Here is an 18,434-nt window from a genome sequence, read left to right on the forward strand (position 1 = left end):
TGCAGCTTACCAATCAAAACAAACTAATCACTTAAAATCTGTGTATTTTGTTTTATTTGAATTATACCTCAATTAAAACAAATTTAGCATGTGGGAGGAAACTGTCTACTATATCTGAGATCTCTTGGAGCTGTGGTAACCATCCAACTTAGGCAAAATAGCTAGTACTATGTATGCATTTCTGTTTATACAGAAATATACTGTATATTGTATATACAGTAATCACTGATATGAGAAAAATAATTTTTTAATCGGGAAATATTTTATCGCTAGTATATATTAAGTGCTTATTATGTGCTTTATATACATTGGACTCATTTAATCCTCAACACAACAACCCTATGTAGTTCATACTAGAATTATTCCCATTTAAAGATGGGGAAAGTGATGTTTAGAGAGGCTAAGTAACTTGCCCATGGCCAAAGTATTAGAACTGGGATTTGAACATGGGTAGCCTGATTCCTAAGTAAATGACCACTAACATTAAAAAGACATAAACATAGAGATGTTTGTTACAATGTTTGTCATAATACCTAAAAATTGTGAACTAGTTAAATGTCCAACAGTAGTAAAATGGTTCATTAACCCACGGTACACCCATCAATATAATATATTGTCATTTAAAATTGTTTTCCCAAGTTTTGTATCGGGAAAATATAATAAATTTTTGAAAAATGTAATAGGATATACTGTATGTATGATACAGTTATCACTATGTAACCAACATTTTTATTTCCATCAAAAATTAGTTAAAGGAATATAAATCTAAGAAGTGTAAAAGATACTACAATTGAGTACTAGATTTGTGTTAATATCTTTTATATTTATCTCTTGCATTTCCTATATTGGCCCTGTTTACTTTTAAAATAGTAAAAATCATATGCTCTATTTTAAAACAATGTTAGTTTATTAACCCAGGAATAATAGCTAACTATACATTCATATTTGATAAAATAAAAAGACACTCATCATAAGGGATACATACGTATGCTAGTATATGACATTTTTTAAATCACATGAGTAATTTGTAATCATCATAGAAATATTAGAAATTACAAATAAGCAAAACACACACACTGAAAATTTAGTGTTCCCAAATCTAAAATTCAGACATACTATTTTTTTCTTTTGGGATTGTATATTAGATATGTTCTTAAGTTACAATAAAATAAATACTTAAAAGGCAAATTGATACATTAAGGATTTCAAAGAGTAAAACTTTTTGTTAAGCTTTGATGTTCTTTAGAAAGATTAGGTTATTCCGCAAGTCACTGTCATTGAAAGAAAAGTAGTTACAGTGGGGTCTTATGGGATAAGGCATTACCATTTGTTCAATTGAGAGACAGCTATCACTATGTTTTAAGCATTGTTCATGTATTAGCTCATTTAATCCTCATAGCAACCTTGTATGATAGGTACCTTTACTAGCCCCATTCTACTTAGGAAGCAGGCACAGAAAGAGTATGTATTTTGCCTAAGGTGGCACAATAAGTGAAGCTGGAGTTAAGTCCCAGCAAGTTGGTTCTAGACTGTATGTTATTAACCATTATGCCATACTGCTTGCAAGTAGATCTCTAGATGTCAGAAATACTCATCTTCCTCTGGTTACCTGGTTGTTATAAATCTTTATGCTTAATGCTTATGTCATTATATGTAAATTTCATATTAAACACTCAACTTATTCAGAAGAATATCAGCTAAGTGTAGGTTAAGGCTGTTTTCTATCAGAAATCATTATATATATATGTATTCCTCAGTTCTTATGTTGTTTAGTTTTTCTAAAAGTATGTCAAATTTTATAACATACGGAGAAGTATAAATGTATATTAGAAAGATTTTGTTTATTTGTGTAATTTGTGGCATAAGAAATATTTGCCTCAAGATTCGGTGCTTGTTTAGGTAGTTGCTGGATCCCTTTTGGAAATGTCAGTAGATATTCATACTGTCTTTTGGAATTTTTTCAATTTTAACATTTTATTAGTAAATGTAATTACAGGTTAGTAAACACTTTTATTTGAACCCGTTTCCTTTGAAAGTTTTATATTTTTATTTGGAAATAGAAAAACCTTAACCTCCTCTTGTTGGGCAGTATGGTGTAAAACGCTTGGGGTTTGGAGCTTCGTATATAATCTGGGTTCAAATTATAACTTACTACTTACTAATTTGGGCAAATTACCCAGTCTTTTTGACTCTCAATTTCTTTGTCTGTGAAATGTAGTACTATTTAGGATTGTTAGGATTAAATGAGAATATATTTGGCATACTGTCTGGCACATGATACTTAACAGGCACTAGTTGTCTACATCTTTCTAACTTATGGATGCCAATGTCTTGGGTAAAATCTCAAACTCTATGAGTAAGGAAGGTGAGAATTTGAAGAAAATGAAACCTTAAAAAGATTGAATTCCTAGACTCCATTTAAAGGAATAAATAGGTCATGAACAAGACTTGCTCTGCAAAGGCTTCCATGTTGATCCTGGTCTTTGACTCCTTATCTGTCTGATTAAATTGAATTTGCTGCCATGGCATCCTTAAAGCTGGACCTTACCTTGTCAGTCCTGCCTTCTCCATGTTGCTTTGTGTGTAAGCTTCACTGGACTGCTTGCTTTTTGCTGAATATTTTATGTATTTCCATATGTCTACTTTAGCCTTTGCTTGGAATGTTCTAACTGCTCTTGTTTCTTCCTCTGTTTACTGATTTCTGACTTAACTCTTAAGGATTATCTAATATGTTACCTACTTGGTGAAGCTTTATCTGTGTCCCCACGGAATTAATCCTTCCCTCTTTAACTCTTAAGCTATCTTATGTTTTATATAATAGGGCCTTTGGCACAATTATAGGTCTGTGTGTCTGTCTTCCCTAATAGAATAGGAAAGCCTTGAGGACAGTAGTCTTTGCTTACTTAGCCTTATATTCTCAGTGCCCCTTGTACAAAACGTTCAATATATGTTTGAATGATTATGTGAATGAAGGAGGGGCCAACTGAGTTTACTTTAATGATTATGTAACACCCATTTATGTATAGTTATAGACTTGTCTGAAATGAGTTAAATCCTTTGCAGCCTTTGCTACTATGCTTTGAATGTCTCTTACAAAACTCATGTTGAAATTTAATTGCCATTGTGATGGTGTTAAGAAATGGGACCTTTGAGAGGTGGTTAGGTAATGGGATCTCTATCCTTATGAGTGGATTAATGCTGTTTGCATGGTAGTGCATGAGTTATCTTGGGAGTTTGGCCTCTGTCTCACGTGCTTCCTTACCTTCTGCCATGTGGTAACGCAACACAAAGATCCTTGCCAGATGCTGATGCCATGCTCTTGGACTTCCCAATCTCCAGAACCGTGAGCCAAATACATTTCTGTTCATTCTAAACTACCTGTTTTGTGGTATTCTAGTAAAGCAACATAAAACTTAGTAAGAAAACTGGTAGCAAGAGTGTGATTGTTGCCATAACAAATACCTGAAAATGTGCAAATGGCTTGGGTTCTGGGTAGAGAAGGATGGAAGAGTTTGGATAAACAGACTAGAAAAAGCCTGTGTTGCTGTGAATAGAGCATTAAGGACAATTCTGATGAGGATTCAGAAGAAGAGAGCTATATGGAAAGTCTGGAACTTAGAGACTATTTAAGTTGTCATGATCAAATGTTGGTAGAACTGTAAATGGTAAAGGTCATTCTGATGAGATCTCAGAAGTGAAGAACAAGATACTGGAAACTGGAGTAAAGGCCATCCTTGTTAAATAGTTGCAAAGTACTTGGTGAAATTATGTTCATGTCCTAGGATTTTATGGAATGCAGAATTTAAGAGTGATGAACCAGGTTATGCTGCAGAAGACATAACTAAGCAGTAGAGCATTCAGGCTACTGGATGACTCCTTTTAACCACTTAAACTAAGCTGGGGGAAGGGAATGACTTGAAGACAGAATTTATAATTAAAAGAGAGGCAGAATGGAAATACTTGGAAAATTTGCAGCCTGGCCATAGTAAAGAATGCAAAAGGTATGTTTAGGAGAGCAAACTAAGGGTGTGGCCCAGGAACCATTTGCTAAAGAAATTAATATGCCTAGAAGAGAGCCAGGTGCTATTTATCAAGACAGTGGAAGAAGACCCCAAAGACATTTTGGAGATCTTTGAGGCTGCTTGCCCCATCACAGGCCCAGAGCTCTAGGACGGCAGAATGGTTTGTGGCTCAGGTGGTCCTTCACAAGCTTGCTGCCCAGGACTACCTCAGCTCCCCATATTTCAGCCCAGTGGGCCTTGGCTGTCCTAGGTCTGGTTCAGAGGGGCCCAGGTGTGGCTTAGGCTACTGCTGATTACTCAAATGGTAAACCTTGGCAGCGTCTATATGGTGCTAATTCTGCGGGCTCACAGGATGAAAGAGCTGTAGGAGACATGGCTACCACCACCAGGACTTCAGAGGATGATGGGGATAGTCTGGGAGAGACTTGTCACAGATTTCGAGCCTCTACAGAGTGGAAATGTGGGATTGGAGTCAGTACAGAGAGTACCTGCTAGGGCATTGCATAATGGAGCCATGGCAGCAGGCCACCACCGAGGCTTCAGAACTGTAGAGCTACTGGTATGCAGTGCGAGCCTGGGAGAACTTGAGGCTTGAGACTCTAACCTGTGAAAGCTGCATGGGCTCAGTCCAGCAAAGCTATGGAGGTGGGGCTTCCCAGGGTCTATTGGGATGAAACGAATGTATTTTGTAGGTGAGAAGGGCATGAGTTTTGGGCAGAATGCTATGCTTTGGATGTTTCCTTCAAAACTCATGTTGAAACTTCATTGCCATGTGGCATTATAAAGAGGTGGAACCTTTCAGAAGTGGTTAGGTTATAAGGGCTTTGCCTTCATTAATGGATTAATGCCATTATTGCAGGTGTGGGTTAGTTATCTCTGGAGTTTGGCCCCCTTTTTCTCTATCATGTGCTCATGCCCACTTTTGCCATGTGATGCCTTCTACCATGTTATGATGCATCCAGAAGACCCTCACCAGATGCAGCCCCTTGATCTTAGACTTCTCAGCTTCTAGAACTGTGAGTGAAATAAACTTATTTTCTTTATAAATTACTCCATCTGTGGTAATTATTAATTAGTATTTATAGTGCAAGGATAAATTCAAGTTTAGCCCTTGTTAGAATGACCACATTTCAAGGGAGGGGCTTTGTACTTCTGTGCATTTCTATAAGGATAAAAATCTTAATAACATTCTCACTGAAATTAATGGTTTAGGTTGGGTAAGGTTGTTAGTGCTAATAATTATTTCTTTTAATAAAATATTCTTAGTTGTATTAAAAAAACATAGATGATTTGAATTTATATTTTTTGACCAAAATGTATTTGTAATTTTGAATAGGAATTCCACAGTATTGGTAGCTGTAACCACTTGGGGTTTCCTGCTACTGCTTCTGGTGCCTCATTTTCTCTGATGTCTTCCATTTTCTTACATTTGTCTTCTAAGGTGGAGTTGAGATTATTCAATTAAGATTATTTCATGGTAGGGCATGGTGGCTCACGCCTGTAATCCCAGCACTTTGGGAGGCCGAGGTGGGCGGATCATGAGGTCAGGAGATCAAGACCATCCCTGCTAACATGGTGAAACCCTGTCTCTACTAAAAATACAAATAATTAGACGGGCGCGGTGGTGGGCACTTGTAGTCCCAGCTACTCGGGAGGCTGAGGCAGGAGAATGGCGTGAAACCGGGAGGCGGAGTTTGCAGTGAGCCGAGATGGCGCCACTGCACTCCTGCCTGGGCGATGGAGGGAGACTGTGTCTCAAAAAAAAAAAAAAAAAAAAAGATTATTTCACTTTAGGCCTCTGCTGTCTTCTGCTTTTTTTTTTTAGTGAATGGATATAATATCCCAATACATTTTGATAATTGAACAACAGCTACATTTTTAAGTGGAGCTGCTTTCTTATTATTTTTTAAATTCCTTTTCCTTAATTTTTAAAAAAACTGTCAGAGATTGGCTAAGAGTTGGGACAGCTTTCTTATGTGAGAATAGTAGATGACAGCAAATATTTGTGATGTTAAAATGATAATCCTAATAGTTTTCTTTTAGAATCTTTATAATAAAAATGCTTTGAGGCTGAGGGTGAATTTATATGTTCCTAAAGAGACAAAAAATGTTCTTGGGACATAGTAAATGTTATTTAAATCTTAGATGTTTTTATTAGTATAATTTTTGGGTAGAAACTTGGCATTAAAAAATACATACAGAGCTTTTTCTAAGTCATACAGGGCAAGACAGCATTTTGTCATGGCAATTAGTAAATAGACTCAGATAATTATAAAACATCTAATTTTAAAAATTTGTTACAGAAACGGTACAGGTACATTGTGGCAAAAATAGAAAATACAAAACAAGCAAATATGAGAAAAATATACATGCCGCCACCTACATATTACTTTCAGTACTTTAGTTTATAATCATTTGTCTACATATGTCTATATGGATATATATATATGTATTCTTTTATCCAAATGGTATTACATTGTACATTCTGTTTTGAAACCTGCCTTTTTTAGTCATTTACATCTACTTTTCCATTTCAGTAACTTTTCATCTTATGTAATGCCCGGATCACATTAAAATTTTTCCAATTAGCTCAAAAATTCCTTTATGGCTGGTTTGGCTAAAACAGTATCCAGGTCAGCATTGCACCTATGAAATTGGCTGTTAGGAACCTTGTATCTTTAAAAATTAAGGGCAGCAACCCATCCTCCAGCTTCCCCCACCTCTCACCCACCTCCTACCCTTTTTTTTTTTTCTTAAAGATACTGGCTTGTTGAAGAGAGAATGGGTCATGTCCTACCAATTTTCTGAATTTGTCCAGTTTGCTGTCTCATAGTGTCATTTAGCTTGTTTATCCTATGTATTTCCTATAAATTAAAATTTATATCTGAATCCTTGGTGGATTTGAGTTGAAGATCCTTAACTATCAAAGATGATACTATGCCTTTGTATTGCATATCAGAAGTTACATGATCTTTACTTGATTCATGATGAGGAGATGGCCACTGAAATTGGACCATGACAGTCTTTTCTGCCCATTGTTCAATTATATTTATCTCTTGACATTAGAAAGTATTTTGGGTAGTAGTATTTTGGCGTTGTAGGAAAGTTCATTTTCTCATCAACCACTCACCTATTGGTTTAACACCATTTGTTGATCTTTGAGTATATCGGTAATTTCATTAGGGTTTGCAAAATAAGACTTTAAATTCTATTCTTTTACAATATTAATTGATGTTTTTTGGTAAGATAGAACTTGTGAAATGGGACTATTTAGTTGTCTTTAAATACAGTCTCTATAGGAAAGACAAAATACTTAAATCTTTCTCTTTACCATTTTTCAAAGTGAAGAACTATTCCATTAACCACCTCAAAAGGTGATAAATGAAAAGGGCGTTTTTAGTTGTTTTAACTTTTTTTTTGAGATAGGGTCTTATTCTGTTGCCCAGGCTGGAGTGCAGTGGTGCAATCATGGTACACCAAAGCCTCAATCTCCCTGGGCTCAGGTGATTCTCCCACCTCAGCCTGGGACTAAAGGTGTACACCACCACAGCCAGACAATTTTTTTTGTTTTGTTTTTGTTTTTGTTTTGTAGAGATGGGGTTTTGCCATATTGCCCAGGCTGGTCTCAAACTCCTGAGCTGAAGGAATCCACCCACTTCAGCCTCCCAAAGTGCTAGGATTATTGATGTGACCCACAATATCTGGCCTTAACTTTTTTCTTTTGAGTGTCTTTATAGACTCAAGGACTTTTATTTAATTCAGGATGTTTAATATACTACCATTTAAATGTTTTATTTGATGCTCAGATTGTCACAGCTAGTCATTTGGATCTTTATACCACCTCCTATGTCCATTTGATATAGGCTGTTAATCTCTGTAAGCCTTCCTTGTTCTCTTGGAATGAAAAAGTATCCCAGACTCACCTGTACCTTCCCTACTCCAGAGCTGGCATTAATTCTTTTTCCAAGGAGTTTGGTACCTTTTAGTTCATTATAATATTAGAGATGAAAATCTGTGTTCTAGGAATATTTATTACTGCTATAGTGATACTGCTTTTAGGCCATTTCAGAGAAAAGACCTAGAAAACAGATTTTCACAGACATGAATTCATACTGCTATTTTTAGTATTTTACATGATTTCTTGATTTTACAATATTATCTCTGTTTTCTTACACTTATTATTATGAACCTTAAAGTCATTAGCATAACTTCTTTGCTTATTTCTACAACATAAAGAAAATAGTCCTGGTGCGGTGGCTCACGCTGTAATCCCAGCACTTTGGGAGGTTGAGGCAGGTGGATTCCTTGAGCTCTGGAGTTCAAGACCAACCTGGGCAGCACGATGAAACCTTGTCTTTACAAAAAATAAGCTGGGCATTGTGGCATGTGGTTGTATTCCCAGCTACTCAGGAGGCTGAGGTGGGAGGATCACCTGAGCCCAGGAGGTCAAGGCTCTAGTGAGCCATGATCATGCCACCACACTCTAGCCTGGGTGACAAAGGGAGACCCTGTTTCAGGGGAAGAAAAAAAAAAGATAAAATAGTTTGAGGAGGCTTTATGTAGTGGCTCATGCATGTAATCCTGGCACTTTGGGAGGTCGAGGTGGGAGGATGGCTTGAGCCCAGGAGTTTGAGACCAGCCTGTGCCACATCATGAGACCTGGACTCTATTTAAAAAAAAAAAAAGAAAAGAAAAGGAAATAGTTTGAGGATATCAATAATGATATTACTGGAATCGGTAAAACTACCAAAAGAAATGTAAAGTTTCTTCCTAGTTTTTATTTTGTTTAGAATAGTTCCTATCAAGAAGTGTAGTAAAGTGCAGTGTCCAAATAGCCCTTGTAACAAAACCTTTCTCTTTCTCCTGAGTGCCAATTTGACATTTAATCAGTTTTGTTTTTAGCAATGTTCAATGTATGAGATTATAAGTCTTTTTTTCTTTATATCACAGGAGTCCTGCTGCTACCTGTTCTTGCTATGCTTTTCCCCTTTTCTTCCCTTTCTCTATGAAGCATCCATTTTTATTAGTTTCTCATTTATCACTCAGGCATGCGTATGTGTATTGAGGATGTTGACATTCAAGCAAATATATGTGTTAACATTCTTTTTGCCATCCCTTATACAAAAGATATACCCTGTATACTCTATTGGGCAGTTTTTTTTCCTTAAAATATTCCGTAGATCTCTCCAGTTAGCACAGTTATCTTATAGATAGAGCATGTAGTATACATATAACCTTTTCTTAAACTATGCTATTAAAATAATAGCTTTCAGTAACTCGATAATTATTTTTGGATTGAAAATACTACTGAAATCAACTCAATAATGTGAAAGCTGCAGAAAGAAAAAGACCTAGAAAAGGGCATTGGATTAGGTCAACTTTGAATTTTATTTGGAAGATAAATGAGTCCGGAAGGGAGTTGGCAGAGATTATTGGAGTTGATCTTTTTTTTTTTTTTTTTTTTTTGAGACAGAGTCTCGCTTAGTCGCCCAGGCTGGAGTGCAATGGCGCGATCTCGGCTCACTGCAAGCTCCGCCTCCCGGGTTCACGCCATTCTGCCTCAGCCTCCCGAGTAGCTGGGACTACAGGCGCCCGCCGCCTCGCCCGGCTAATTTTTTGCATTTTTAGTAGGGACGGGGTTTCACCGTGTTAGCCAGGATGGTCTCGATCTCCTGACCTCGTGATCCGCCCACCTCGGCCTCCCAAAGTGCTGGGATTACAGGCTTGAGCCACCGAGCCCGGCCTGGAGTTGATCTTAAAAGGAGGCATTAGGGAGATTATTGGCTGGGCTAGTGTGAAAGGTCTGTCAGAAAATCATGAGATTAGGTTGATGTAGCTAAAAAAATGAGAGCTATTGTGATGAGTGGGTAAGAATCATAAAAGTGTAGAGTGTTGATGATTTTTATAGTTTATAAATGGTTCTTGAGTGTAGAGGTTTGTTTTTATGCTAGCTATAGTCTGTAACATAATTGACTATAATAGGCATGCTAAATATCCATGACAGTTGACCCTTGAACAACATAAAGGATATGGGCACCTACTCCTGTGCAGTTGAAACTTCACATGTAACTTTTGCCCGCCCCCCCCAAACTTAACTATTAATATTTAGCCTATAGTTGACTGGAAATCTTACCGATAATATAATGTTCATTAATACATATTTTATGTATGTGTTAGATAGCATATTTGTATAATAAGCTACAGAAAAAATATTAAAATCATAAAGAAGAGAAAATATACTTACTGTTCATTAAGTGGAAGTGGATCATCATGAGGGTCTTCATTTTCACTGCCTTCACTTTAAGTAGGCCAAGGAGTAGGAGAGAGTGGAAAGGTCAGACTTGCTGTCTCATGGGTGGCAGAGGTAGAAGAAAGTCCACATACAAGTGGTCCCACACAGCTGAAACCGGTTTTGTTCATTGGCCAACTGTAGTTTGATTGAAAGTAAGAATAATAAATAAAGTTTCTACTTCAGTTCGGTATTATCAAGTCATAAATAGCAAGAGCTGGAAGAAACCTTAGTAGTAATCTCTTTGAGTCTAATTATGTAGAATGAAATTGCGGTCTAGAAAGGTTAAGTGACTTGTCCAAATTACACAACTAGTTAGAGACATAGCCAGCTCTTAATTCTGACTTCCAGATTTTCACTGTGTCTTTTTTCTACAACATGTTGCCTTAATTTTTAGCCATGAAAAATTGGAAGTTGAACTCTTTGTCTTTTCAGGCAGGTGCAGATTTTGGGGTTTTGTTTTGAGTTTTGGTTTTTGACCTAAAGTACTTTAGTTCTGTGATTTATAAAGCACGAATTTTCTGTTTTTCTTATATACCTGAATACTGTAAATATGGAAGTTACCTTTTATCTTTACCAGTATTACACATAAATGGTTATACATAAATACATTGACCACCTTTTATTACTCCAACTATGGTGGGGAAAGCTTTCTTTTCATAACTAGCTAATGTTTTAAAATGTATACTTTTAGTTTGATTGCTGCATATTTCAGATATTTCTTTCCTTAACTAAAGTACTCAGATATTTATCCAAACATTATTGCTATGGGATTTCCTGCAGAAAGACTTGAAGGCGTATACAGGAACAATATTGATGATGTAGTAAGGTAAGAATGCTTTGATTTTCTATTTCAAATATTGATGTTTATATTCATGTTGTATTTTCATTTAGAAAAGATTTCTAAACCACAGAAAAAGATACTTTGTGATGTAAACTTTGTTGTTGTAGTGCTCTATAATCATTTTTTGGCTTACTGTACCTAATGGACTTCAGTGGGATACAGTTCATTTGATAAGAACTGACCTTAAACATAATCAGGTACTTAGGTGATATCATTTCCTGGACTCCATAAAATGCCTGTCACCAGGTTTAATACCTGAATTCCATTACAGTGTGATTGTTGTCTTATGTCATAATTGGGGATTAGGCTTAAAATCCTAGAGTGGATTTATTCAGTTAAATTTATTCACATTAAGATGTAGATGACTAATACTGATTTTTATGTAGACCAAATTTTAAGGTACCACTGTGTATAAGTATACCAAGTACTTGAAGAAGTATTTGGTTGTTAAAAGATATATAGAAAGGAATCGCTGGGTGTACCAAGGCTAATCAGTTTTATAATTTTGCATAATTTTCTAAGTGCAATTATCATTTAGTTTAGAACAATTCTCAAGACCCACATAAATATTACTTTTAAAATATACAGTCTTAAGAATTCGTGGCATATTTTATGAAAGGAGGAATTCATGTCTGATGTACAAATAGTCTTAACATTTATATTGTCTAATTTCAGAGCAAAAATATGTATGTATGAATAAATTAACTGTAAATTGTCAGTAGGAACCTTGAGAATTCGTGGCGTAATTTATGAAAGAAGGAATTCACGTCTGATGTGCAAATACTCTTAACATATTTTTTCATTTCAGAGCAAAAACATATGTGTATTAATAAATCAACTGTAAATTGTCAGTAGGAAACTTAATGGCTTTAAAAGTTAAAATTTCAAGCCAGACATTGTGGTGTGCTCCTCAGGTCCCAGCTACTTGTGAGGCTGAGGTGGGAGGATCACTTGGCTTGAACCCCCAGGTAGAGGGTAGAGGCCAGTCTGGTTAACACAGCGAGAACTCATCTCTTAAAAAAGTTAAAATTCTGGATTATTTCCTTTACACTCTTTCATTAGTATCTTTCCTGGAGATTTTCAGTTTAAATACTTGGTGATTATGACAATTAGATGTTAAAATGGATGGGAAAGTACTTTGTAACTTATAAAGTGTTATGCAGATGTAGACTCCTTTTATAATAGTTGTGTAACTATATGAGACAACCTACATTCTTTTATGAGCTAGCTATAAGTTTTAGCAACTTGCTTTGAACCACAGATTTACAATTTTTTATAGTATTGAGTTATATTCATTTAGAATTTTGTAATATATTCAAAATCAAATTTTTGTACCTACAAAAACTACAAAAAAAATCCCCCTAGTTTTTATAGTTTCTATTAAAATTATAGCCAGTACATAGGGATGCCAGAAGGACTGTTTAAGAAGCTGAAAATAAAGAAATGAATTTATCTTCTCATAGTTAGGCAGGGCACAGTAGAAGGATGCTTAACATTGCAAGCTGATGGGAATAGCAGGTTGATATAGCTTGTGATAACACTTCTAAAGAAAAAGCAATGAGCCATAGAAAAAAGAGATAGATACATTTTGAATTAAGAAAGATGGTGAATCTGGGAAACAAGCAGTACAGTCACCAGACGTGTATTCTCTGCTATGATACAGAAGTGTTTATCAGGCCTCTTTATGGCCTGCATGATATATCCCACAAGATGACCTACTCACATTATTTTAATTCTGTGTTCAACTAAGCACTAATTCAACCCAGCCAGTTTAGTACTCATACCAAAAAAGAGTTGAGCACTCTGAATAGAGGGCAGGTTTTCTGATTATGGTGAGAATATCTTTGTGGTAAATTAATCTGGTGTGCTAGTTTTTACATTGGTCTCTTCTGAGTGTCATTAGTCACTGAGGCTGATTGATCATCTTTTAGGTTACTGATAAAAGTTCCTGTACAGCTGATTATCAGACCTTAGGTTGCAGTAACTTCACCAAGAAAATACTTTGCTGAGAAGCATTTTGGTCCTTCTATTTGATTCATAACTCTTACCTTTATGCCTCTGAATGAAAAGATTCACATTTTCAGTTTGTAATTAGTAATCAAGGCTGAGGTTTATTCTATCTAGCTTCACGATATATCTAGTTTGTTTTGTCTAGCCATATGATTTCTTCAAATCTGCTATGTCTAAAAAAAAAAGTTTTATGTATCCAGATTAATACTTAGCCAGTGCTTCCTTAGCCAGTGGATCTTATCACCTCTTACACTATTGATAGCGTGTCAACATGAAGAATTATCTGCTGAATATAATAGCTTTGCTGTCCTTGTTTCCTTTTGTCTCATTCTTTTTTGAGAAAGCTTTGATAGCCTTCTATTGCCTAGGCCCCTCCTCTTCTTTTATGAGAGAAAGGATGAACAGTGACCAGAAATTAAGGGTTTGTTTTTTTTTTTTTTCTATCAACTAAAATGGAAATAAATAATTCCTAAGTAATTTGTCTGTTAGGATTAAGGTCTCCAAGAGAATGGCTGTGCCTAGTACCTAAGTGATTAATTTCCTTGATTGGTTTACATTATATTGAGGATATTAGTAATCAGTAGTGATTCCTTTTTTGGTTCAAAGATGATAGTGTCACAGTGAAAAGTGTTTTTAAAATTTTTGTATACTTAATTTTTCTGTAACAAAAGTATTTTCAGCTGGATTTTTCTTGGCCCTCTCTATTAGAATGCCCAAAGAATATTTAAAATTATCCTTTTCTCTCTTACTGCATATTTTTTCCTGTGATTTTTCCCCAAACAGAAAATACTCTGCAGAGATTAGACTTTGTTATTGTTGTACTACATCATTGCTTTGACTAAAATAAACTTAGATTGCAAATGCTTTCAGGCTTACATTGCTCAATATATATATATATTTTTGGTAATATGAAACATTGTTTTATTCAGATAATTGATTATTCTGTAATATGTATGTTAATTTTTTAAAATTATACTTTAAGTTCTAGGGTACATGTGCACAACTTACAGGTTTGTTACCTATGTATACATGTGCCATGCTGGTTTGCTGCACCCATTAACTCATCATTTACGTTAGGTATTTCTCCCAGTGTTATCCCTTTCCCATCCCCCCACCCCACGACAGACCCCGGTTTGTGATGTTTTCCGCCCTGTGTCCAAGTGTTCTCATTGTTCAGTTCCCACCTGTGAATGAGAACATGCAGTGTTTGGTTTTCTGTCCTTGCAATAGTTTGCTCAGAATGATGGTTTCCAGCTTCATCCATGTCCCTACAAAGGACATGAAACTCATCCTTTTTTATGGCTGCATAGTATTCCATGGTGTATATGTGCCACATTTTCTTAATCTATTCTATCATTGATGGACATTTGGGTTGGTTCTTTGCTATTGTGAATAGTGCCACAGTAAACATATGTGTGCATGTGTCTTTATAGTAGCATGATTTATAATCCTTTGGGTATATACCCAGTAATGGGATGGCTGGGTCAAATGGTATTTCTAGTTCTAGATCCTTGAGGAGTCACCACACTGTCTTCCACAATGGTTGAACTAGTTTACACTCCTACCAACAGTGTAAAAGCGTTCCTGTTTCTCCACATCCTCTCCAGCACCTGTTGTTGCCTGACGTTTTAATGATCACTATTCTAACTGGTGTGAGATGGTATCTCATTGTGGTTTTGATTTGCATTTCTCTGATGGCCAGTGATGGTGAGCATTTTTTCATGTGTCTGTTGGCTGCAGAAATGTCTTCTTTTGAAAAGTGTCTGTTCAAATCATTTACCCACTTTTTGATGGTGTTTGATTTTTTTCTTATAAATTTAAGTTCTTTGTAGATTCTGGATAGTAGCCCTTTTGTCAAATGGGTAGATTGCAAAAATTTTCTCCCATTCTGTAAGTTGTCTGTTCACTCTGATGGTAGTTTCTTTTGCTGTGCAGAAGCTCTTTAGTTTAATTAGATCCCATTTGTCTATTTTGGCTTTTGTTGCCATTGCTTTCGGTGTTTTAATCATGAAGTCCTTCCCCATGCCTATGTCCTGAATGGTATTGCCTAGGTTTTCCTCTAGGGTTTTTATGATTTTAGGTCTAACATTTAAGTCTTTAATCCATCTTGAATTAATTTTTGTATAAGGTTTAAGGAAAGGATCCAGTTTCAGCTTTCTACTTATGGCTAGCCAGTTTTCACAGCACCATTTATTAAATAGGGAACACTTCCCCCATTTCTTGTTTTTGTCAGGTTTGTCAAAGATCAGATGGTTGTAGATGTGGTGGTATTTCTGAAGCCTCTGTTCTGTTCCATTGGTCTATATCTCTGTTTTGGTACCAGTACCATGCTGTTTTGGTTACTGTAGCCTTGTAGTATAGTTTGAAGTCAGGTAGTGTGATGCCTCCAGCTTTGTTCTTTTTGCTTAGGATTGTCTTGGCAATGCAGGCTCTTTTTTGGTTCCACATGAACTTTAAAGTAGTTTTTTTCCAATTCTATGAAGAAAGTCATTGGTAGCTTGATGGGGATGGCATTGAATCTATAAATTACCTTGGGCAGTATGGCCATTTTCACCATATTGATTCTTCCTATCCAAGAGCATGGTATGTTCTTCCATTTATTTGTGTCCTTTTATTTCATTGAGGAGTGGTTTGTAGTTCTCCATGAAGAGGTCCTTCACATCCCTTGTAAGTTGGATTCCTAGGTATCTTATTCTCTTTGTAGCAATTGTGAATGGGAGTTCACTCATGATTTGGCTCTTTGTTTGTCTGTTATTGGTGTATAAGAATGTTTGTGATTTTTGCACATTGATTTTGTATCCTGAGATTTTGCTGAAGTTTTTTATCAGCTTAAGGAGATTTTGGGCTGAGACGATGGGGTTTTCTAAATATACAGTCATGTCGTCTGCAAACAGGGACAATTTGACTTCCTGTTTTCCTAATTGAATACCCTTTATTTCTTTCTCTTGCCTGATTGTCCTGGCCAGAACTTCCAACACTATGTTGAATAGGAGTGGTGAGAGAGGGCATCCCTGTCTTGTGCCGGGTTTCAAAGGGAATGCTTCCAGTTTTTGCCCATTCAGTATGATATTGGCTGTGGGTTTGTCATAAATAGCTCTTATTATTTTGAGATACGTTCCATCAATACTGAATTTATTGAGAGTTTTTTTAGCATGAAGGGATGTTGAATTTTGTTGAAGGCCTTCTCTGCATTTATTGAGATAATCATTTGGTTTTTGTCTTTGGTTCCGTTTATGTGATGGATTATGTTTATTGATTTGTGTATGTTGAACCAGCCTTGCATCCCAGGGATGAAGCCAACTTGATCTTGGTGGATAAGCTTTTTGACGTGCTGCTGGATTCAGTTTGCCAGTATTTTATTGAGGATTTTCTCATCGATGTTCATCAGGGATACTGGTCTAAAATTCTCTTTTTTTGTTGTGTATCTGTCAGGCTTTGGCATCAGGATGATGCTGACCTCCTAAAGTGAGTTAGGGAGGATTCCCTCTTTTTCTATTAATGGGAATAGTTTCAGTAGGAATGGTACCAGCTCGTCTTTGTACCTCTGATAGAATTCAGCTGTGAATCTGTCTGGTCCTGGACCTTTTTTGGTTGGTAGACTATTAATTATTGCCTCAATTTTAGAGCCTGTTACTGGTCTATTCAGGGATTCAACTTCTTCCTGGTTTAGTCTTGGGCGGGTGTATATGTCCAGGAATTTATCCATTTCTTCTATATTTTCTAGTTTATTTGCATAGAAATATTTATAGTATTCTCTGATGGTAGTTTGTATTTCTGTGGGATTGGTGGTGATATCCCCTTTATCATTTCTTATTGTGTCTATTTGATTCTTCTCTCTTTTCTTCTTTATTAGTCTTGCTAGCACTCTATCAATTTTGTTGATCTTTTCAAAATACCAGCCCCTGGATTCATTGATTTTTTTGGAGGGTCTTTTGTGTCTCTATCTACTTCAGTTCTGCTCTGATCTTAGTTATTTGTTGCCTTCTGCTAGCTTTTGAATGTGTTTTCTCTTGCTTCTCTAGTTGTTTTAATTGTGATGTTAGGGTGTTGTTTTTAGATCTTTCCTGCTTTCTCTTGTGGGCATTTAGCACCATAAATTTCCCTCTACACACTGCTTTAAATGTGTCCCAGAGATTCTGGTACGTTGTGTCTTTGTTCTCATTGGTTTCAAAGAACATCTTTATTTCTGCCTTCATTTCGCTATGTACCCAGTGGTCATTCAGGATCAGGTTGTTCAGTTTCCATGTAGTTGTGCAGTTGTGAATTAGTTTCTTAATCCTGAGTTCTAATTTGATTGCACTGTGGTCTGAGAGACAGTTTGTTGTCATTTGTTCTCTTTTACATTTGCTGAGGAGTGGTTTACTTCCAACTATGTGGTCAATTTTGGAATAAGTGTGATGTGGTACTGAGAAGAATGTATATTCTGTTGATTTGGGGTTGAGAATTCTATAGATGTCTATTAGGTCTGCTTGGTGCAGAGCTTAGTTCAAGTCCTGGATATCTTTGTTAACCTTCTGTCTCGTCGATCTGTCTCATATTGACAGTGGGGTGTTAAAGTTTCCCATTATTATTATGTGGTAGTCTAAGTCTCTCTGTAGGTCTCTAAGGACTTGCTTTATGAATCTGGGTGTTCCTGTATTGGGTGCATATATATTTAGAATAGTTAGTTCTTCTTGTTGAATTGATCCCTTTACCATTATGTAATGGCCTTCTTTGTCTCTTTTGATCTTTGTTGGTTTAAAATCTGTTTTATCAGAGACTAGCATTGCAACCCCTGCTTTTTTTTGCTTTCCATTTGCTTGGTAGATCTTCCTCCATCCCTTTATTTTGAGCCTTTGTGTGTCTCTGCACGTGAGATGCATCTGCTGAATATAGCACACTGATATGTCTTGACTCTTTATCCAATTTGCCAGTCTGTGTCTTTTAACTGGAGCATTTAGCCCATTTACATTTAAGGTTAAAATTGTTATGTTTGAATTTGATCCTATCATTATGATGTTAGCTGGTTATTTTGCCTGTTAGTTGGTGCAGTTTCTTCTAGCATCGATGGTCTTTACAGTTTGGCATGCTTTTGCAGTGGCTGGTACCAGTTGTTCCTTTCCATGTTTAGTGCTTCCTTCAGGATCTCTTGTAAGGCAGGCCTGGTGGTGACAAAATCTCTCAGCATTTGCTTGTCTGTAAAGGATTTTATTTATCCTTCACTTATGAAGCTTAGTTTGGCTCGATATGAAATTCTGGGTTGAAAATTCTTTTCTTTAAGAGTGTTGAA

The 18,434-nt window shown here is 36.2% G+C and overlaps 1 protein-coding gene across 1 annotated transcript in view; it reads left to right on the forward strand.

The window, feature by feature from the left end:
* The window catches only part of PTEN (phosphatase and tensin homolog), a 104,020-nt gene that overhangs the window by 18,994 nt on the left and 66,592 nt on the right, over positions 1 to 18,434 (forward strand). Inside the window, 1 exon segment of the mRNA NM_001260965.1 lies at positions 11,056 to 11,140. Coding sequence (NP_001247894.1) covers positions 11,056 to 11,140 — 85 coding nt within the window.

Source organism: Macaca mulatta, chromosome 9 (assembly GCF_049350105.2).
Source record: "Macaca mulatta isolate MMU2019108-1 chromosome 9, T2T-MMU8v2.0, whole genome shotgun sequence".
NCBI lineage: Eukaryota > Metazoa > Chordata > Mammalia > Primates > Cercopithecidae > Macaca > Macaca mulatta.